At 41.3% G+C, this 22545-nt stretch overlaps 1 protein-coding gene across 1 annotated transcript in view; it reads left to right on the top strand.

The window, feature by feature from the left end:
* Positions 1–19023, top strand: part of GLIS1 (GLIS family zinc finger 1) — a 203684-nt gene extending 184661 nt beyond the window's left edge. Inside the window, exons 9-11 of the mRNA XM_074597704.1 lie at positions 7253–7437; positions 14199–14366; positions 18040–19023. Coding sequence (XP_074453805.1) covers positions 7253–7437; positions 14199–14366; positions 18040–18176 — 490 coding nt within the window. The 3' untranslated portion in view covers positions 18177–19023. The remainder of the gene's footprint in view (positions 1–7252; positions 7438–14198; positions 14367–18039) is intronic.
* Positions 19024–22545: the final 3522 nt, after the last annotated feature.

Genomic DNA, 22545 nt, shown 5'->3' with positions numbered 1-22545 from the left:
ATGGTAGAACCTGGTTTCGTGGAAAATCTGTTTTTGTAACTTGCTGCAATACTGTACGAGTCACTTAAGATAAAGCATGGGGCTTCTCTGCTTTGTACTTCTCTAGTGCTTTATTATATACTTTTCTTCATATTAACGTGAGCTAAACATAATTCTCAAAGTCAAGACTGTTTGATATGGCGATATGCTACGCATGAGAATTGTATTACAGAATGGTCTTATAACCCAAAATATACAAAAAATTATTTGAGATAAAGGACAGATGTTTTCCAGTCTGGACTGGGTCCTGTTTCCACTGAACTCAATGGGATATGGGTTGAGGTTCTTTGTCTAGCTGAGGAATCTGCCAATCAAGCCATCACATCATAAAAAAAAAAAAAAAACCCAGACAGTTTTCATATTGGAAACATCCCTATATTACATATTTCTATTTTGCGGTAACACTTCATTCCCACTTATTATTCAAGAATCTTAGTTTAAATTTATTTTCATTATTTTTCAATTTTCAATTCCATTCAATATTTGCTAATTAAGTATACTGCGTGTAGTTTTTGGCAGTCAAGAGATGATGAACGAGATCATGAAAAAGCTCATCTTAAAAGAGCTCAAAATCTGGCTTTACAGTGTCTTACTCTGTTAATTTGTCCAGGAACTGCTTTTGAACAAAGATTGGCTAAAGCAAAGTGTGAAACTTCCTTACTCCGACTAAGTACTGTGGATGAATATAGGAAACGTACGTCTTGACAGAAAGCTCGGAAATCAATGTCGATATGTATTTATTTTTTGGTTCTTTATGTTGCAATAATACTGGAACAAGACATTTGGTATGCATTGCGAAAATACACGGATTCTGATACACCACTGCCTACTTTGGGAGGCTGAAAGTGGAGGCAGGATAAATAATTCTAAACCAAGGTAATGGTAATTGTATCCTGTTAGATGTCGTTTCTGCAGATCACTGCTAGGTCGTGGCATACCTAGACAGTTCCCTCACATAGGCCTTACTTAGAATTTAATATGAACTCTCACCATCCAAAATATATTGTTAAAACATGATCACAAGAAAATTTATGTGGAAGTCTTATTGGGATTTCTGTTTGAAATTCCTAAAGTTATGTACTTTATGAGAGAGAAGACAGGCTGCTATCTTCTGTTTTGACTTTTAATTTTCTTTTTTAAAAAATCCTTCTGTTAAGATTGCCATTTCTGAGCGTTCCCATTGATAGGAGTGACAAATGCTTTGCATTAGAGGTGAAGAATTAGCTCATTGTCTATGTCTAACGCTTGGTTTAATGACTCTTCATGGGTAGTATCCCGTCTGACTTCGAGAGCTTCCCTTAGGAAGGGCTCTGCAGCTGAGTATTTTAAGACAGTGTTTAGCATGGTAGAGAAATGTGTGCAGTACCACAGACAAGGTATGTTACCGAGTTAGGATCGGTTCTTCCAATAGTTTTCCGTCGGTTGTGTGGATTAAGGTATTACACAAACAAGATTTTTGTGATTAGTCCTTTTACTTAATTGTCCACTGATGCATCCTCAGGAGAGGAACACATTAGCTTTGCAATTCCACCTGAAATCACAGGTCCCTCAAGACTACTATAATGTCTTCAGCGCCATCCTACACATGGTGCTTCAAAGGGAATTTGAAAAAAAACCGCAATACCTGGTCAATCATACAAAGTTGTATGATGAGTGAAGAGAGAGAATTCCTCTCTGCCTCCTTGGCCGATCAGTTTACATCCTGAAGCACAAGATTTGATTACCCCTCGCTTAGCATGGAAATGTTGGTTTTGGCCATTAAATTATTCGGTCCCTTTTAAAAAAACTAGGTATTTTGTTTGATTCTGTGACTTCCTGTGGCTATGAATGCCACAGGCCAGGGCATGCTGTGTGAGCAAAATGTTCCTTTTGTTTTAAGCTGACCTGCTTCTCTCTGTGGTGCATGCCCTGTTGCTCCCATGCCTTGGACAGGGTGGAGAGGAGGCTGGCTCCTCCATTGCACCCTTGTAATAGGAAAAACTGTGTTTTAAATTCTCTTCTTTCATCGGCATGCTTCTAGTTTTGGCAGTTTTACTTTGTAAAAAAAACCCCTGTCGTACTATTCTAGTATATCTTCAGCTGTTTCCCACAATAACTTAATGCATGAAAACTGAATACAGCTCTTCTATTTTTACCACTTGTAATATATGGTCATTAATAAGTAGATTCTTACTGCATCCAACCATATAGTTCCCTTTCTGTTATTATCAATGCTCAAGAAAGTTGTACATTATTCCTACAACAGTGCTGTTCCCAAAAGGTACTGTAAGTTTAAACCCAGCCAACCCATGCAGGGAAGAGACCCTTTTGGTGCGTATCTCTCTGTATGAGAGGGTTTGAGAAGCACCTATTGCCATTAGGTCTGAAGCCACCAAAATGAATCTTCAGGTGAAAAATCTTTCCTGCTTGCATCATATTTTCGCAATAGCAGTTTCATTGGTACGCAACTGGAAATCTGGAATCAGAGAGGGCTTGCTAAGAACTTCATTAGTGTTTGTAGCAGATAATGGCTAGGAGCAAGGTATATGCATGGTCAACAGGTTACCTTTCACATAAGGGACATACAGTTTCTGATAATGGAGTAGTAAAAGCCTTGCAGTGGGTTAAGTTGTTGTTTGAGTTACTAAGTGTTTTACCATCAAGCATCCTTGTAAGACAGGGCAGATTATACCGACAGTCAGACTACATCAGTGCAAGCGATCTGCAAGAACTGTTGATTCTTCTTATCTTTGTCACAAGGTTAGGGAGATAGCAAAAAGATTTATGCTCCTGAGCAGAAATGTTCAGTATAGCCAGGAGCCCTCAAATTTAATGAATTAAGCAAGGATAAGGATTTTTTTAGATGTGTGTAAGAGTATTTATTTATATATCTCTCTATATAGCTATATATAGGCACAGATATATATTAAAAGGCCCCAAAAGGACCTGCAAATTTACCGAATTATACAAGTTACAATTAAAGTAAAATACAAGGTATATATTTATTATTAATATCCAAACCAAAGCAAACTGTGGTTGTAGAGAGTATTAACAGGAAATGTCCAGGCTATTAGTTATTGAAACATATATGCCTGAGCTACTGCCTGGGAATTTTTAATGTATCCAGCTGAGTTCCTGGTGTAAGTAGTTTAGTGTTTCTTCTTCCATACAGAAGGCATCTCCTTTTAAGCTCTCTGCTGCTGCTAATGCATTATCTATTTAATTTGTATTAGGAATGATTCCTCCTCTCTGTTAACAACCCGAGTATCGCAGCAACCTAATTAGTAGGCAGATATTCAGGAGAAAATTAAAAACACGGCACTGGGAACTGGACAGTTCGCCGATGAAAAAACTCTCCTTGAGCGTGCCAGAGCACATTCACCCATGCTTACACACACACACAAAACAGTATTTTAGGGACCAGCTCGAGCTGGCATTGTGATGACCATTTTAAGGAAACAAATCGCGTGTTGGCTGCTTATGCTAGTAAAGCCAGATTTTTCTGATGAGCAAAGCTCTTCCCTAGCTTAAAACTGTGCTTTAACTTACGGGAAACATGTTAAATTCCCTGTTTGTGAGAGACCGAGCAGAATATAGTAGATTTTTACAGTGACCTGCTCAACTGTGCAAAACTCTGTTCATGCAGAGGAGGCAGTGATGGTCAAGAGTTACATGGAGCTTCCAGGGTTTCAGCTCAGGTTCCCGTGCTGCAGGCTGCTAGGATACTGGTTCCCTGCAGACAGCTATGTTTGCTGAGCTCCAGCATGATGACAGTGGTGGTGAGTGGCAGCAGCAAGCTGGCAGCTCAGCTCTCCCAGCCGGAGCAGGGCCCCGCACACCTCCGCACGCCTCCTGCATCCCACGGGCAATCTCACCTGCTCTTAACCAGCCATTTCAAAGGCCCAAATGCTATCATGACTGGTGAGCTCGCACAGAGGAAAAACAGGAATGCAAAAGAGTGTGAACGGGTAGAAGCGCTGCTTTAAAAATAACAATCATAGAATGGTTAGAATTGGAAGGGACCATAAAGATCATCTAGTTCCACCCCGCTGCCCCGGGCAGGGACACCTCCCACTAGACCAGGCTGCTCAAAGCCCCGTCCAACCTGGCCTTGAACCCCTCCAGGGATGGGGCATCCACAGCTTCTCTGGGCAACCTGTTCCAGTGTCTCAAACTGTCAAATTCTTCTCACATGGTTAAGATTTAAGTAGCCTTTTGGAGTAGTTAAACTGGGTAGGGAAGCTGGGGTTTTCAGTATTCCCACAGCTGGACACCTTAAATGTACCATTTTTGTTTGACGTGCAACATATTTGCATAGAATTGAAAAATGCAATTACTTGACCATTCTAACAAAGCCTTCCACAGAGAGCGGCCCGGCAGGTCTCTATGGGGTGCTGCATTTCCCAGCAGTAGCCAGAAGACAAGAGCAGGCAGAGGAAACCCAGCACAGGCAGTTGCAGAGTTTCTCGCTCACCAGAAGTATTTTCCTCCCTCATTCAGAGTGGTTTCTGGCTCATCCAGCCCTTGGAGTTTTTAGTACATCTTTTGTTTCTCTTTTAAATGTGTGTGTGGTCATTATCCATATAAATGTCACTATCATGATCTCTTTTAGCTATTATCTTTCCAATGAAAACAACTGCAATCTTTTTAATCTCCTTTCAGATAGAAGTATTTCCAGGCTTCTAATAGCATTTCTGGCATGCCGAGGACAATGTCTCCATGTGTGCCGTTTGGAGGGGCTGGTGACCATTTTGTAATTTGTGGTTGTGCTTTGCCGGCGTTCCCTTGCAGCCTCGGAAGAGACCGTAGCAAAGGCTTTTCTGCAGGTCCCAGCAGATCGTGTCAGCCCCATCTTCATGCAATAGTTCACCACAGACAGGCATTTGAGAGCATTTGCAGAAGATAAAACTTGTAGCTGGGCTGCACGACAGCCCATTTGTGTTAAACTATTTCTCTACTGAGACCTTTGAGGAAAAACTACAGCCACATGGGAGCTGCCCTTGGCGTTTAGCTGCTTCTTAGCAAATAAACTCGGTATTTTTCCCCCCCGAGCATCTGCCCTTCAGCAGTTCAGACTCCGGAGAGCATTTTCTGTCTCTGCCCTGAAGAGGGCAGAGGTGGCCCCTGCATTCCCCGCATCCCTTTGTCCACTCTGCAGCCCCAGGCCTTTCCCCTCGGGTAGAGCAAGGGCCATCCCAGCTCTGGCACTGAGCTCTTTTCAATATGTACTTTAAAAAAACCCAACCAACCAGATAATATCTTTTTTTCTTTGCATATTGGCTCTTAAAATTCGACTTTAGTCCTCTTCATTTTACATATTACTGATTATCGCTTATTGGAGGGGTGTTACCTTTCTCACAAAAAAATTATTTTCCAGTTCTTACATATTTGACTTGAAAATTATCTTTGGCTTCACCCATTTAACAATACTGGTTTATTTCTTTGGTTTAGTTTGGTTTTATTCAGAGTCTCTGTGGTTTGTATTATATGCCTTATTTTCCTGCTTTGGGAGATGGAATTATTTCAGCATAGGATGGGCTTTGACTGGTTGATTTATTTAAGTCCCTTTTAATAGAGTGTCACTGTGACAGCTTTTGGCAGTGTTCCTCTGCCTCTTATGTTAAATTTGATTAAGCTGTTGTCACCATTAATTCACAGTTCATCTATATTTACCTCTTGAATGCTCCCATGTAGTGCTTAGCCCTAAGTCAAGCATAGCCTCCCTCCCCAAGTTTAATCCTAACTGCTCCAAGAAGCAGTCATGTAAACTGGCGAGGAACTGCTATTGCAAATCATGGTTTATGGTGTTTGAATGGCTTGTGCAGCAGTAGACGAAGACACCAGTGAGAGATTTAATTTGGTTTTTAGTTGACTCTTTGTACGCCTGCAATGGTTTGTGCTCAGTATTTTTTTTCCAGCTACGTGACACGTATTATAACCTGCAGGGGTATTTTTATTTCTGCACCTCAGGACCTGTAGCTGTGAATTTTCAGCAAGGTGGCTCTCAGACAGACGGGTGGTTTTTCTAGCATCTGGAGGTTCCAGTGCTGCTCGAAGAACCATTTTTTGTGTTCAGCAGAAGCTCCAGAGGCTGCAGAGAGTATATGGTGAACATACGGTCCACAAACATACGGCCCACACAGCCCACACATTGACAGTGTAACACTGGGCTGTGGAGCAAAAGGCCACTTGTCACAGCTGCCATAGGAGGGTAAAAGATCCAGCTTCTACCTATTTACTCGTTTATAGAGTTAGTTTAATGCAGCTCTAAGAGAGGCTTGTACATGAATGGCCAGGTTTTTGGTCCCATCTTCTGCACTGTGCCATCTTTCTGGCTGTAAATGGCCAAAAGACAGTTCTGTGGCAAATGGTTCGTCCCTTCTGGGCCAGCTGCTGTACCACCCCTTGGTGGGACGGTCATGTTGTGGCAGGGAGGAAGCATTGAAGCTTCTCTGCTCCACCGGTGGCAGAGGATGCCCAGGGACTTCAGGGAAGTGGGTTAGTGAGGCTCCTCCTCAGCTGCTCCAGCTCCTTGTGGGAGTGCTGGTCCGGGTCTGTTCCCCGAGCGGGACTGCCCCCGCATTCTGTGCTGGCCCCAGGCCCAGACGTCGGGGGGGGATTTTCCATCTCTCAGGTACAACCACTTCACTTCTCAGTCTTGCACTGAGCAGCGCCGCCACAAGCAAACACTTACTCAGGCTTTTTCTCTGAGAGGACGGTACCATCTGTTGCAGTTGAAGCAGTATGTCTAAATCTAAAAAAATCCTACACGAGGAATAACTGGAACAAATACTTTTCATTCTCTTGGCTGCAACTTGAGTGTAAAACTTTACCCCGTAATAGCTACAAAGGCACTTAAACAATTTACTTGCATTTACTCACTCTAACTCTGTTTTCCACTTCTGTTTTCTGGACATGTATTTCATGTATCACAAAATTTTAAATTAAAACTGAGCTGTGTTTAAGTTGCTTAGTGAGGAGTGGTGTAACTTTGATCCTGTCCTTATGGCTAGTACAGGAAGTCAGCGTAAAGGAACAGAAATCCTTTTCTAACTCCCTTTTCTCCTAATGGATACCTGAAAGCAGCACTGCATTGTTATTTTTCTTTTTTTACAATATAATTTCTACCTGCAAAATAAATGTTTCTATAGTTCAGCCATTATGGAAATAGGGTATTTCATTTTCCCATATTGTGATGTGATATGTGAAGTTTTTCTCTATTTTCTTTTTCTAGGCTTGCTCCCAACATAATCTCTCCACTTGTCAGCCCCCTGAAAGCATTAGTTCCACCTTCCCTATTGCAGAAACACGGCTCTCCATCATCACACAGCCAGTCACCAAATGGGCAGCAATTTTCTGGAATACCAAATAAACCCTATGCTCAGTTTCAAAACCAGTCTGTACAGCAAGGATCTCAAGGTAACCCTTCCCCCCCCTCCCGCTTTTATTTTTTTACCGTTGCTAATTCCTAGTTGGGGAGAAATAATTTATTTCGGTTTTTGCATTTTCTGCCAATTCTGTCTTATTAAGGGATTGACAGGATATTAATGGGAGCTCCAATTTTTAAAGTGGCTTGATATACAGACAGAGCAAAATTTTCAGACCAGTTCATGCTGTGATACATTATCATAATGGGGAAAGCTATCACAACAGCTGATTTATTGCATTGATTTAAGTTTTTCAGTAGATGGCTACTAGCTATGCACCTCATCTGACTGGTCCCCAGCCTTCCACCAGCTTGGAGAGAGTGACCCTGCCAAAGCAAGAGCCATCTAGTCCCAAAATACACGGGCTGAAGCACCCTTTGGCAATGTCCTGCTCAATGCACTGATAATGATACACTAGACACGAGCTTAGACAAAGAAAAAATATTTTGCTATTTATTATTTGGAAGTGTGGCATCTGTATGGTTTTATATAATAATATGCAAAGGCACTCTGTACAGCCATAGTGTGCCAGTGGGATTTGAGGACGGGAATGGGAACAGCTAAGCAGCTGTCCCACTGCTTAATTTAAAACATTTTTTTGTTCTCAATTACACAGCCTTTTTAATCAGGAGCTTATTTACCTATTCCGGAGTTCTGCTGTGGGAACTAATTAATGTTTCTGCAATTTTTGAGGTATAAATTAGCAAAAGATATTATCATCACCGATTCTTCCAGTAACAGGAGCTTGCGTATTTAAGAAATATGTTCTATAATCCAGATGGTATGCTGCTTAAGTGTGGTAAATATTCACAATAAAGAAGTGTGCAGGACATCTGTCTGGTTGCAAGTATAACCAAGTGTGTAAGTTTATACAGGCAGATAACCAGCTTTTTGAAAGTCGTTTCACAGCTGTATTGTCATTTGTATAAGGTCATTTTTTGGCTGGCAAAGTAACACATGTGATCAATTTACCAGTGGGCAAAATAGGAGGTTTGCTTTCTCTCAATATATGCTAAGGCTATGTTTGAAGCACAGGAGCTGAACACAAACCCAGTGAGCAATTCACAGCTCTAATGGGGTTCAGTATCCCAACCGTTCCCTCTGCCCTTCATTCTCCAAGGAGTATTTTTGCTCTTTGGTTGGACCGACTTAGTCTGAAAAAGCTAAAGCATATTATATTAAATGATTTGTGCTGAAGGAAAAACTAACTCAACCTGATGCTCAACAGATTATTCAATTTAAAAAGATTAACTCTGTAAGGGAAAAGTGGCAGATTTATGATAGCATATAATGATATATGATTATGTTACTATAATGAGCTAAATAACTACAAACCACAAGAGGAAAGTTTAGCAGCTCATTACTATGGCAGAAACAAATGCATAGACAGAACAAGTTTTGAACCACTTAAATAAATTGACTTTATTCCTTAAGAAAACCACATTTCCTTTTGAATGAATTGTTGCTTTCTAAGTGTTATGTCATGTGGTTTTGAAAAAGCAATATTTTTCCACTTTGGCCAAATGTTGAAGTATTATTATAAATTCATTATGGAAATGGTCATTCAAAAATCAATTTTGATTAGCAGCCTTTGAAATCAATTGATCTGTAACCTGTACTCAGCTGTACTTGCTCTACATCTTTTTTGCATCTCAGTTCATTAATAGCACATTTTTCTAATGGAATCTGTAGTAATTTAGGAGTTTTGAATTTTTGCTGAAAATAGGCACACTATGTAAGTCTAGCTGTAGAACTGGGCGTCTGTATAGAGGCATATAAACATTGTGGAGCTGAAGTTTTCAGAAGACAGCAAGCTTCGTCAAGCTGGTAGCAGAAATATTGATAATGAAAGAATACGCTGACATTATTTATATGTTTAAACCTAGTTGTAATAAGATCACATGGAAATTATTACATGCCGAAAGAATTTTGCAGGCAATGAAATCCTGTAGTTATTTATACCTGACATGATTTCTTGTCAGAAATTTTATGGAATTTGAAAAGCTGAGATTTATTTGCACATACATGTAAATGGCATGGCATAACAAGATGGTATTTAATAGGCATATTCCAATTATTTGTTCATTACATCATTCATTTTAAAGCTGCTTGAAGACTTCTAGGCCATACCTTAGAGAAACAGAGGCAGCCAGTGCCCTGTGTGAAGTGGCTAACTGCAGCTTTTCTGTCACAAATTATTTCAAAGCAAAATTTTAACTAAATGTTATGTTTGGAACACGGTTTATTCCTTTATTAATGGTTATATTTCTACATCTACTGTACATAAAACATTTAATAGTGATCATTTAAACTGACAGGACATTTAGTAAATTCTTCACTTGAAAATTAACCTCAGAAAATTTTTGATTTAAATCAAAGCCGAAGGAAAACCTCAAATCCAAGTGGAAAAAAAATATTGGTGAAACACTTGTTGCCAAATTGGTGCTACGCTTTTGCTCTCCTAGAAGGAGCAGGGATGTTTGCAGCAGACAATCCTTCTTGCTTACTTCATATTTTAACCACTGAAGGGAATCTTTTTTAAGAACTTATGAAAAATGCTCCGTGGTTGTTAATGGAACCATTGGCTATGGGATTTTAATTATATTTTAATTTCTAATACTTTCTATGTAAAGAATTTCAAAAAATCTAAAGGAACCACAACTAAATGGCATGAACCAAAAGCACCTCTGTTTCATACTGCACATTTTAAAAATGTATAAATGCAGTAAAGCTCGGACTTGTATTGCACATGCAAATCAAACGTTGTATTGCCTGCAAGCAACAAGTTTCATTTCCTGTGGTTGTGTAAAGTGAATGAAACCTTATCTGGCCAGAGCACCCGTTGTTACAAAAGCCCTTTGGTTGCTTTAACTCACATGCCCTTTCTGTCTCTTGTCTAATTATTTTGGTTTTCGGGAACACTCAGCATTTAAACAAGCTGCCAATTTTCCCTTTTTAATAGTGTAAAAGATGCATGGGGCTCAGATCCTCTGGAACAGACTGACTGGCCTCTGGAGGATGCCAGGCTACTGAAGGCCATCAGCAATAGCCAACCTACCTGGTACCAAAAGGAACTCTCCGATTGTGCCTCTGAAGCAGCGGGCAGTAGTATAGAAAATATATAAAAAGTCATGATAAAAATCTTAACTGACATAGTAACTTACTGATCCTGCAGTCCTTCAGCCTGGAGGCATGCAATTTCAGTCACTGAAGACTCGTTTCCACCTTCCAGGATTAACAGTCAGCTCGCTACGTTGTGAAATACAGCTTTTAATACTGAAAGCACAATTGTTCCTACCCAAGTGTTGTTTCATGCCCAGTTTAAGTGCAGGGAACATAACCAAATTTTTCCTATACATCCTAGTAGTGGAACTATAGATGAGGTTCACCAGCTGCAACTGCAGTTCTTTAGTGTTTCAGATGTAAGGCCAGAGTCCTCCTGGATAAACTGCTGCCGCTGTCACTCCCCATGAAACCTCCATGCAGTCATGTGAGAGGTTTTTCTGAGGATGAGTCATGTAAACACACAGAAGAGAAACACAAGTGCTTGCTGACAGGTCTCCAACCAGGCAGTGAACTATCTGGTGTAAGATCCCTGCATAAGGGGTAGAGCAGGCACTGTCTAACTCAGGATCCTTCTCAGTGCTGTTGTCTGTGCAGAAGAGCTGTCTTGAGTCTCCACCTCTTTCTCACCTTTTGCAATTGCAAAAGCTACTGTGAGTCTTTGCCTTTCTCCGTCACTTTTCATCCTCAAAGAAGCAGCTACCTGCCTTTTAGTCCACTCCTCCCATAGCCATCCCTGTGCCTTTTTCCACACACACAGAATGCCTTCTATAAAGACAGGGTCCTGCTGTCTCATCGTTTCTATGAAGCTCAGATCAGACGGCTTAAAAGTCCCGTTTTTAGTGGCATGGTTTGTTTTACCTGACCAGTGTTCCTATTGCAACCTTTCCCTTCCTCACGCCATCTTTTTTCTTTGGTTTGCTACCTGCATTTATCACATCTGCATGCACATTAGAACAGGGCTGGTGTATTTCTTTGTATTATTTTGGGAAACACTTAGCAGAAATGTGGTCCTGGTGAATACAACGGTGCAATAACAGTAAATTTTACTACATAGCGTTTCTTTATTGGATAGTTCCAGTATCACTTTTTGCGCTGCCTTTTCAGATGCTGAGGGATAGGTACTGCAATCCAGAGGAGAACTTGACTGCTTATGGCAGTTCTTTTCCAGACTTTTGATTCTGAGGCAGTTCTCCGCCTCAGGTATTTTTTCCTGAGCAACTAGACAGTGTAACTTTTAAAAGGTTTTAAAAGAAACCTTTACCCATAGGTCTTGAGAAAACCCTGGATCCAACTAGTTTCAATCCAGTTCTGTCATGCTTGGCTGTTCTCTGATTTTCTAAGCCACTGTGCCAGCCAGTAGATCATAAAGATATTTAATTGATTTAACAAAGGCAAGGCTGGGAGCATGACGAAAGGGCAGCAATTACAGAGACAGAGAAAATACACGTCATGCCTTCCCTAGAAATGATGTGTATAGCAGACATTCTGGAAAAGGTTCAGTTTCTTCTCTAGCAATGCATATATGTGCTCTCTGCAAACAGTTATACCTCATCTGATGCCGTGTCTCATTTTTTCTCACGTCAAAGTCCCTGCTCATGTCAAAAGGATATATTTTTAGAAGGCTTACAGCAAAGAGTTCGTGTTTTGTAAACAGAAAAGTCAGGATAATTATCAAAAGCCAAGCAATAAAGCACTGTACCTAAAACCACATCAAAAGATGGCTTTGCAGCCTCTCATAAGAGCTCTTTGGTTTTTTGAGCCAGGCTCTCCAGGCAGTAAATAGAGGTGGCTGTGTATTTATTCCGAGGAAGGACATGCATCATTTAATACTCAGCTTTCCAAATTTCTGGGCCGCCTTCTACATAGGAGCAAATATGAACAGCTTTGGTACAGTGTGCATAGTGTCTTTATCTAATATAGTCATCCATTAGTACTTCACCAATCATGAATATCAACAGTTTAGGTATTTTGTGGTGGAGGATCATAGGTTCTCAAGAAATGAATCATCTAATCCTTGCAATTCTGCCAAAACACATATTAAACTGTGAAACTTCAGAGCAAATCTTTCACCGCTCGATGAGTTCATTGCATTTCTACTAAAGAATTGGCTCACTTAGCCTTATTTATTACCACCTTAGAAAACATGACCAGACTGAACAGACAGACCCCGAGTTTCGCCCGATACTATTTACTTGGTCAAACTTTGGTAATAAAGGGAAAATGTAGAAAAAGACAGGAGATCTTGCTTAACAGGAGAAAGCTTATACACTGCATGATTTCTCAGGGACAAATTCCACATTGTTCGGCACCCAGGCGCTCTGGTGATAGGCACAGGTATTTCATTTCTAAACAAACAGACTCAATAGCTGCACAACTGGCCCAGCAAGTCAAGTTTTCCACTGGTGAGTGGAGCTGTACTGATTTCTCAGTTGAAGATCCTTAGAAAATGTTACAGTCTGAGTAGGACTGAGGGAAGAAAGACAACAGTTCTATATTTTTTCTGGCAATTAGAGGAAAATCCGGATGGCACATTCCACTAAACTTAAAGCCTGACTTGGCTGACTTCAGTAGCATATAAGGGAAGGAGCATCATTTCAGAAGGGACTTTCACAGAAGGTAGGAAAAGGGATTGTTAATATGAATGTGCAATTAGTGTGCAATGTGCCTGGAATCAGGAAGAGGTTGTTGAGGCAGGAGGAAGGAAGAAAATTAAATCAGGCCATGGTCGGTGTAAATCTTGTGGTGTGCTTTGAGGTCATCCTTATGGGAGCAAGTAACATTTTCTTTTAGGATGCTGGCACAAACTTGTAAGTTGTAAAATTCCTTCCTCAGCAATTCATTTGTCCTTTACTGTTAAATATCTTCTCATTCACAACTTCTGCTGGCAAAACCCAGACTGCTGGTTGGTTGGTAATATAATACTTTAAAAAAAGGCAGGAGATAATAAATGTAGGGTATGCGTGGGACAAATGTCAAACATGCCCCAAAAGCAGAGTGGCCGAGGCAGCCAGAGACCATACAGATTTAGTTTGTCATTTTTCAGAAGCCAGAAAAGCCTCTAGCTGAATTCAGTCTGGAGTCAGTCCTGCACCTCTAGTTCAGTTTTACTTGCAGACTGTGGCCCCCTGTGTTCAGTGAAAGGAGTTTCATTTAAATAAGAGCAGTCTGCAAAAGGAGAGGTTTAAGGTACTCTTACAGGTATTTGGAATAAATAGCCCTGTCTCCAGTAGTACATAATGCACAATAGATGGGAAAAAACTTTACTCAATTGAAAACAAAGCAGTGCTGTTGTTCATTTAAATATTGCATTATTGTATTTAAATTAAAAGTAATTCATTATAGACACATTCCCTTAGGAGCTGAGCATCCTGGACCTGATCCAGTGGAGTGCTTACTACTTAGCTTTGAACACAAGTGGACTGTTGACTGCGTCCAGCTGATCTATTGCTTGAAATGAAGCACATCCTTGAGATTTTTGCTTGATGGGGATCACAGTCCACAGCACCTTGTGGGACCGAGTCTGATGTAGCTTTTATATTATTACGCCTTACAGAATAGCATGATCATTTTTCCATAGTTAAAAGCAAGGAGCTAAAAACCCCCACAATAGTAATGAAATACCGTGACAGAAATGGAGCTAATACCATTGCAGTAGTGTTAAAATGTGTGTGCAATATCTGTTTTCAGGTTACCAAGGCAGCTTTCACTCAATACAAAACTGTTTCCACTATGGAGACTGCTACAGAACAATGGACCAGTCTGTCACCAGTGATGTGCTAACAGGGGAATCCCATTGCTTTAATCCTCTGAGACAGAATGGCTATCACATACTCAATGCACCTTTAGCTTCAACAGGTAATTTATTCCACCTATAAAGAATTATTCATATGATATTTTTAGCAGGAGGGGTAAAGAACATATTTTATAGTCAATGTTATTACAAAAATATGCTTGCATAAAAAACTCAGTCACTGAAATTCATTTGCATCTAGAAAAATCACAGAAGGAAAGCAAATGCATTTTCTTTTATCCTCCTGCATTTGACTGATGGACAAAGTTTCCGTTCGTTCTACTGGATGTCATAGGCAACACATACCTTCAGGAGCGCTGACAAACAAGACACTTCTCACATGTATTGTGTGGGCTATTCACTGTACACCTCTTCAGGTATGTGCAGGCAGGCTTTTATAATCAGATCAAAGTTGAGAAGATAGTTAACACAACTCTGAAGAAAGCAGCAGCAGCAGGGACTTCCTGTCCACGTAAGAATAAAAGGATGGCTTTGTTTTGCAATACTGACATTTACAAAATGGAAAGGCGCTGCTCTGATAAAGTCAGCTAAAAATATTAGTTAGTTCCTATTCGTTTGAGAATTCCTCTGTGTTTGTGTTGTTGCATATTTATGGCAATTGCATTTTCCCGTTTACCTACATATGTACGTAATGTAAAATTTGCAACAAGTAATAATAGCTGGATTACTATAATACTTCAAATAATTCATTTTTATAAAGCATTTTTTCTACTTTTAAAACCACAGTTAAGAATTGACAGAATTACTGAAATCAAGCAAAATGTGAGTGTTGTCAGAGCCGTGAAACGCTACCATTTACTGCAATCTTTACTTACGTATCTCCAAGAAATTTTTCTTCGTGTCTGAATTCAGGAGGGCATCTCGGTTAAGAACGATAGTGAAAACATATGTTTAAATGCTTTTTGAAATGGGGCCTGAGTCAGACCACAAAATTAGAGTTGACTTTCCTGTTTGTTTTGTATTAAAGGAGACTCTGTTCCGAGAGAGCGTACATGCATTTGTCTGTTGTTCCATACGAGAAAGTGTATGCATCAGTAATGAACGCAAGGGAAAAGTCTAAGATGAAGTTTCAACTTCAACTTTGAATTCTTTTGTGTTATTCATAAGTTTGATGTTACTAAAACATAGTTTTTTTCATGTTAACATCAAATTTCAAGTTTAGATTGACAGCCTGCAATATTTAAAGAACAGACTAAATAAACTTTCCAAAAGAAATCGTAGGAGCAAAGAATAATACTATGGCAAGACACCAACTTCAACAACAGTTGATTTTTCTGTCTGGGGCTAAACTCTTATGAAATGTTTCTGTGGAATATTTTTGTTTTCAGAGTGGTTATTGAGGTATGCAAATACTTAAAAGACTGAAACATAAATATATATGAAATATATAAATCTTATCTCATCTTTTTATGTGTAAAATAGAACCATTCAGGTTTGCAAGATTCATCAAGGCTACGCATTAACTTTTTTTAGGCTTTTATAGCACCATTAATATTAAATGAGATCTCATCTCACAGGAATGCCAAATGTGACTGGCAAACAGCTGTTCCATGAATCACATTAACAGTCAATAAATTTTTATTTTCTGTTCAGGACTTTGGATAGTTTACTCTATCTGGAATCTAATAATGATTTCTGGGGTGTATGCTTATCTTGGGTTTTGTCTATGTGTGGTTGTGTATCCACCCTGTATACAAGCTCATCAAACAGAAATTAGCATAACATAAACACTCGCAAAACTTATCAAAATACTGGTCACTCCACTTGGACCGACACAGCACAGGGCAGATAAACAGGCTGAGTTCGTCTTCAGAGACTTTGGACATATGCTGCATGCCAGATTTCTGCAGACAGCAGAATTTGACCTGTAAACTAGCAGTAAATTAATACGTCATAGGAAAATGCAGAAATGTAAATAAGTAGATAATTTGGTCTCAAATAATAAAAACATACCTAATAGTAAAATACCTATAATTAAATTCTAAGGAGTGAGCTGACGGTTGTTTCTGAAATCAGGACTGGCTGTATAAGACTACAGGATCTGCCATTACTGCTGGTGGTGTGGTGCTGCACAGCCTGGAGGCCTCAGTTAAGCCTGTTGCAGTGTTTTATTCAGCCATTCCTAGACACATTTTCCTGCAGCGTTAGGCAGTGTGAAGAGATGAGAGAAAGGCCTAAGAGAATGAAGAGCCTCATTTTCCAGATGGGAACCTGAGGCACAGAAAAACAGTTATTTCCCAATGGCTCCACAGAGCTCCTCCGCCAAGCAGAGGATGGAGCCAGGTCCCAGTGCTTTAACCACAAGGATCAGCCACCCGCACATTGCCATTCACACAAATGTGATTTGTAAGAGATTTATTTTCTACATCAGGCACTTAGTTCACAGGCATGTTCTTAACTAGAAGACTCTTGTTTCATGCGTTGCCTCAGCTGACTTAATGCTGCTGCCGATTATTAAAATTGTGGTAGGTGGGCTGTGTGCAGGGGTCAGAACTGTGCGGTGAAGCTCACACAGACACTTTTCTAAAGACCCAAGCCAAATCAGGTGGTACAGGGTAAAACAGAATATGTAGGTTAAAGGATGAACATAAGGGGTCAATGTTACATGCAGTAGTTTGAGCAGGGGGTAGTGGGGTGGGTTAGAAAACAGTTAAAGGAGAAGGCTGCCTAGTCCCCAGGCAGACATCAGGGCCGTGGGGCAGACAGGAGGGTCTGGCTGGTGTGAGGAGAAGTGTGGGCACAGGGATAGATACAAAAAAGAGATGGGCAGGGTAAGGGGTGAACACAGCAGGGGGGAAGGACAGAGCTGGACTGCAGTAAAATGACTATGTGCACGTGAGTCTTGACTGGCCAGTTGCAAAACCAGGTTATAGTGGGGCATAATAGGAAATTTTCATGTCCTTTGGGATAGGCAATAAACTTATTTTTTCAGACTGCCTGGCACTCCAGCTGCCATAGCACCAGGTAGCAAGCAGCAACAGCAAGCAAACCTGTTCCTTTCCACAGGGATGGACAGCTCAGGGAGGGTCGTTACAGGTGTGGAAGTTTTCCATTATAAAAGGAGAAGGACAGAGAAATTCTTCCCCACCATAGTGGCTTTCTGGTAGCCAGGAAAGCACCAACCAGCTCGGCCAGGTGAGAAGCCAGCAGTACGGTGGGCTTTGGTGGGCTGACAATGTGGTGTGCAGCTCCTTCCACGTGTCCTGTGAGCCTGACCTGACCCAGACATGCTTCCACAGACCTCACTTCTGCAGTATGTGAGGATCCGATAAATGTAGGATCCAGATTTCTACTGGATCTTAACAGCAGCTGTGAGACACATGGAACATTTTTCCTAAGTGCCATTAAAAGGAAAAACACACAAAACAAGAGGACTACATCACTTTTAGTGCACACTTAACTAGGATCCTTGCCCACTCATTGTTTTGACATCCTATTCAGATAATGACTGTAAAGTCCCAAGAGAGTCATTGATACTTGCACTGCACTTGCAGATGGGTAGCTTTCTGCAGAAATGAATGGGAGCTTCATCTACTATGACACAAATGCCCATGGAGATTAGTTTGTGTATCTCCTGGGTAAGGCTTTGATGGTAAACCCTATTGTCTTTTCATTAATACTGTGCTGTACTGTATAATCCCAAGCCTCAAACTATGCTTCCTTCCTTATATGTACCGTGGTACTAAATCATGTCCATATAACTTGTCACACTTTCAGGCTACGATGCAATCTCTGAAGCACAGTGTGTATCTGAAGACATGGTCTCCAACGGAACTGATGAAAATGGATTCTTCCAAAACGGCGCCTTTGATCACTGCTTGAATCACATTCCTTCCATCTATACAGATACCTAAGAGCAGTGCTGACCTTGTTTCCTTTAATATACCTATAACTGTGTATGTAATAACAAAGGTGTTGTTCAAGTACTTTTATTTAGTCTGTATCCCTATATGTGCTCATTTAAATAAACACCTCACATTTACCAAACCATTTTATACACGAATAGTCTGTATAAGATAATATTGGAACCTGTTCCTTTGCTGTGGCACTTTGAAATTCATGCTTTAAGGGAATGAGGAGCATTTCAAGCAGCTTGTTTTGTAAGTTCTCTCAGTAAAGTGTAAATGTAAGTTATATAATAAACTTGTAAAGAAGGGTTTGGTTTTTTTCCTGAAAAGTATGTTTCAATTTGAGAATGTTGTTCCCTTTAATCAGTTTTCATTTAACTCATTGGTCAATTCTTATCTCTTTTTTTTTTGCCTTTTTTTTTTAACTAAAAGGATTTTTTTAATCACAGACCTCATGTATATAAAGATCTTCATCTGCTCGGCTGGTTTTATATTTTCAGTTTTACAAGAAAGCATTAAAAACTGGAAAAAAGTGTACTGTCATTTCTTAACATAATCAGTCTGCTTGATAAATCCCAATATTACATTCTTAAGATGCCTGAGAGTGATTTAAACAAAGCAGTGACATTTCAGTAACTGTCAAATTAAAGCAGCCCAAGTGTACATGAAGAAAACCAAGGTGCTTGCAGACTTTCAGTGAAGGGCCAGAAGCCATCCAGCGTGGGGCAGCACCATGGGCTGGCTCCCCAGCACTGCATGCCCACCAGCCCAGCACCATCTCCCAGCCTTCCTCCTGTCCCTGCCATGGTGGGTACATCAGCATATGAAGCCGTCCCAGCAGTGTAGGGGAAAATTAAATGAAGCTCGGTTGGCTCTTTGCTTCCACAAGTAAATGTACAGACTCATCCCATGTGAGATCCATGGCACATTCACACTGCACAAACACTGACCGTGGGGCACGTCGCCTGATTTCTACAATCACAAGACCCGGCAGCCACTCTGAACACTCCACTTCAGGCACACGCCGTAGAGAAGAGCAGGACACCTTCGGAGGCCTTTCCTCCATCCAAAGATCTTGTAATCAGTGGCTTCCAAAGGTCACCTGCAGTAGCCTGATTCCCTGTAACTGTGGCTGTGGCCCCACTGGGCTGCATTTCCCAGCCTAGTCGTGATTCCTGGGAGAGACAGGCACCCTGCCAGGGGACAGGCACTCCCAATGTGTGCCAATACAGGCATGGTAGACGTGAGCTCCTGAAAATGTCCCAAGGTGGTTTGGGAGAACAACAAAAAAATAACTAAAAAAAACCCTTCTCATTTGCAAACCATTACTAATTGGGCTTAATAAGGCACCCTAGGAGCAATGTATGGTTATTTGAAAGGCTCTATTCTGTCTAATACACAAACCCCAAGCTCAGGAAATGCTGCTGTCCTGCAGGTGTGGGTACAGCCTCACGAAGGTAAAAGAGAGGCAGGCGGTTTGGGTTAAAGGATGATGTGCCATGTCCCTGGGAAGATATTCAGCAATAACATCAACTTTGCTCTTGTAATATAAATGGAGACAAATGACAATAACTGTCATAGCTGCCCTTGGCAGTGTCCAGCTATGACTGGCTGTGCCTCCTGCACCTCATGCCAGAGGGCTTGAGCTTGGCCACAGGACAGAGCTCTTGTGAAAAGGCTGAAGGACATTTTCAGCAGGTTCCAGAGTGAAGTCTGCAAAAGGACACCATGCCTACACCACTGACAAGCTGTTCCCACACCACCATGTGTGCAGCAGCAGCAGTGCCATGCCAGGCACATGGCAGCCTGAGGAGACTGTCCTGTGCGCATCCAAGCCAGGGGAGCAAACCTGGAACCCTGCTGATGCCTGGAAGTTTTTCACCACTAGGCAAATGTTCACCATTCACTAAAGGATGCCCAGATTGAGCATCAGTCGATGTCTGGCAAATACTCCTTCACTTACAGCTCAAAGTTACTGAACAGCTCACACTGCGCTGAAACCACTCAGTGATTGAGGACGGTATTTTATTTTTTTCCTCTCCCTCTTACCAGGATCTGCTCGGCAGTGGTGCACCCACACAGCACTGTCGAGGACTTTCCCTCATGCCAGGTATGCCAGTGCCAAGCCCCATCTCTTCAGTAATCCAATCAGCTGTTCCCCAGAGAACAGTCTGAAACAAGAAGCAGCTGCTGGAAGATTTCTTGCTCCGCCCCGACCCCCCCAAAGGACTGACAGAAAAATGTCAAGCACCTGGTTTCAGCAAAATAGCAAGTTACACAGGAAAAAAAAATGCTAAATTCAGTGGCAGGTTAAGAAAATACCACATTCTGCAGCTGCATAATCAGAATCCACAGAGCAGGCCCCAAGCTGAATGGGGTGATTCTTTGGCAGCATTCGCAGAAGTGGCATTACTGGGTCCACAGGACTGCGGTTCCCCTTACGGTCACAAAGTTATACAACCACAATGAATATATATATTTTAAAGCACAATTTGGTGTCAACGTGTGAACCCAGCAGTCAAAGTACCGGGGAAAACACGGTAGCAGGATAAACTCGGAGGTCTCCAGTGCCCCAGCCACTCAGTGTATTTATGTGTCCTTTGCAGCCCTAGCAGGGGATGCCAGCTATAACTCTTAGCAGTTTCTGGTTTTGGCAAATATCTTGTACGGAATCAGAAGGGTACAATAAGGGTGTCCCACACCTGCAGACAACCCTTGAATGGCAGCTCTCCTGGGGGACCAAGCCCTCTCCAAAAGTGCTATCCCCAGAAGCCAGCCAACAGCTCCCTGCCTCTCTTGGGCACTTCTTACAGAGGTGGAGCGGGAGGGAGACCCAGACAGGGCAGCAGGGGAAACTGCTGCAAAGGAAAGTGCTGGGATGGCAGCTGAGAAAAGAGAGAAAAGAGGCAACAAAAATGTCCCTGGAGGACAACCAGCAGTCAGTCACAGAGAAAGGCTTGCACCAACCAGCCCAGAAATGCAGGACACAGCTCAGGTTCAAGGATGCCCCAGTCCCAGGAGCTGGCAGCCCAGGGGTCTCCTCCTGCATGAGCATCGAGCACCCCGGTGCCCCTGCACTTCTCCTCTGTCACAGCAAGCTCTGCAAACACGGGAAAAACTCTGGATGCCATGCCACCACAGTGGCACGTTTAGCACCGCTCTGAGGCTGATCTGGGCTAAGCACAAAGCCTATATGGATGCTTTTTACTTGTTTCTCCAGGGTCTGGTTGTACATTGTTCGTCTACATGAAGGTGTCTCTGTATCCAGTTTAGCTTTCTGTCCTCAAGAAATTTGAATGAAACTTAGACACTCGGGAATTTTTGCAGTTAGTCACTAGAGAACAAGGTGCATAGGATTATATGACCCCCCCCTTTTGTAAGATCTCTCAGATCTCCAGCTCCCAAGGACGCCCAGTCCCAGCTGCATTGTGGCTGCCCTGCCTGGCCCAAGCAGTACCTGGCAGCATTCACTCATCATTTCTCTCCTAGAATTAATATGCATAAAGGCTCCAAATTGTGCTGTAAGCTAACACACGTGGCTTTGCTTCTGATGACTGCCACATCTGGCTTTCTGTCCTGTTGCTTATCTACTCCGATGCATCAGATTTTTATTTTTATTTTTTGATCTCAGACATAAGTGGCCTGAACTCTTTCCTAGAACATAAACAAGGAGGCAGGTAGCTTAACAACTGCCAAGCAGTAAAAACTCCAGAGCTTTTGAAGGAGGACTTAGAAGAAACACATCCAAAGCTCAACAAAGCTGTAATGTCTGAGACAAAAATCAAAATAATTCCTGTGCTTCAATTAGTTTGAGACATTAAAAGGAAATCGTGCCTTAAAAACATGATTAATCTCATTTCCTAAAAATTAAAGAAATCCTTCTAAAAATGACATTTTTTTAGTTAAAAATACAAACCAACCAAACCTAAACATATTTGATCAATTAGAAAAATATTTATGTCACAACAACCAGGCTGTTCAAAACCACACAATGATTCACAAAGGTCTGGGAAACTTAAAGCATAGCAGCTGGAGTGATGATTTAATTCCAGAATCTGTATGAATCAGGTTTTCTGTAAATTAAAAAGATAGATTCAGAGAAATGCAAAGGCACTCGTTTGAGTCTCTACAGTTTGGAAAGTTATCCATAATAAAACCATTAAAATACACAATAGCACAAGTTAATGGTTACTTGTGTGCTTGTGTACTTCATTATTTCTTTTTATTACATGTAAGTAGGGAAGTATCTCATGTAAGCTTTTCCTAAAGACACAAAGAAACCTTTCAATGGAATTTATTGCTTGGCAAGTTTCTCGTTGCGGTGCTGTAAAAACCCCACCAACTAATATGTATAATAACTGGAATAAGGCTTTAT

Source organism: Larus michahellis, chromosome 8, assembly GCF_964199755.1.
Source record: "Larus michahellis chromosome 8, bLarMic1.1, whole genome shotgun sequence".
Taxonomy (NCBI): Eukaryota; Metazoa; Chordata; class Aves; order Charadriiformes; family Laridae; genus Larus; species Larus michahellis.
This window is presented reverse-complemented; position numbering and strand designations above follow the sequence as displayed.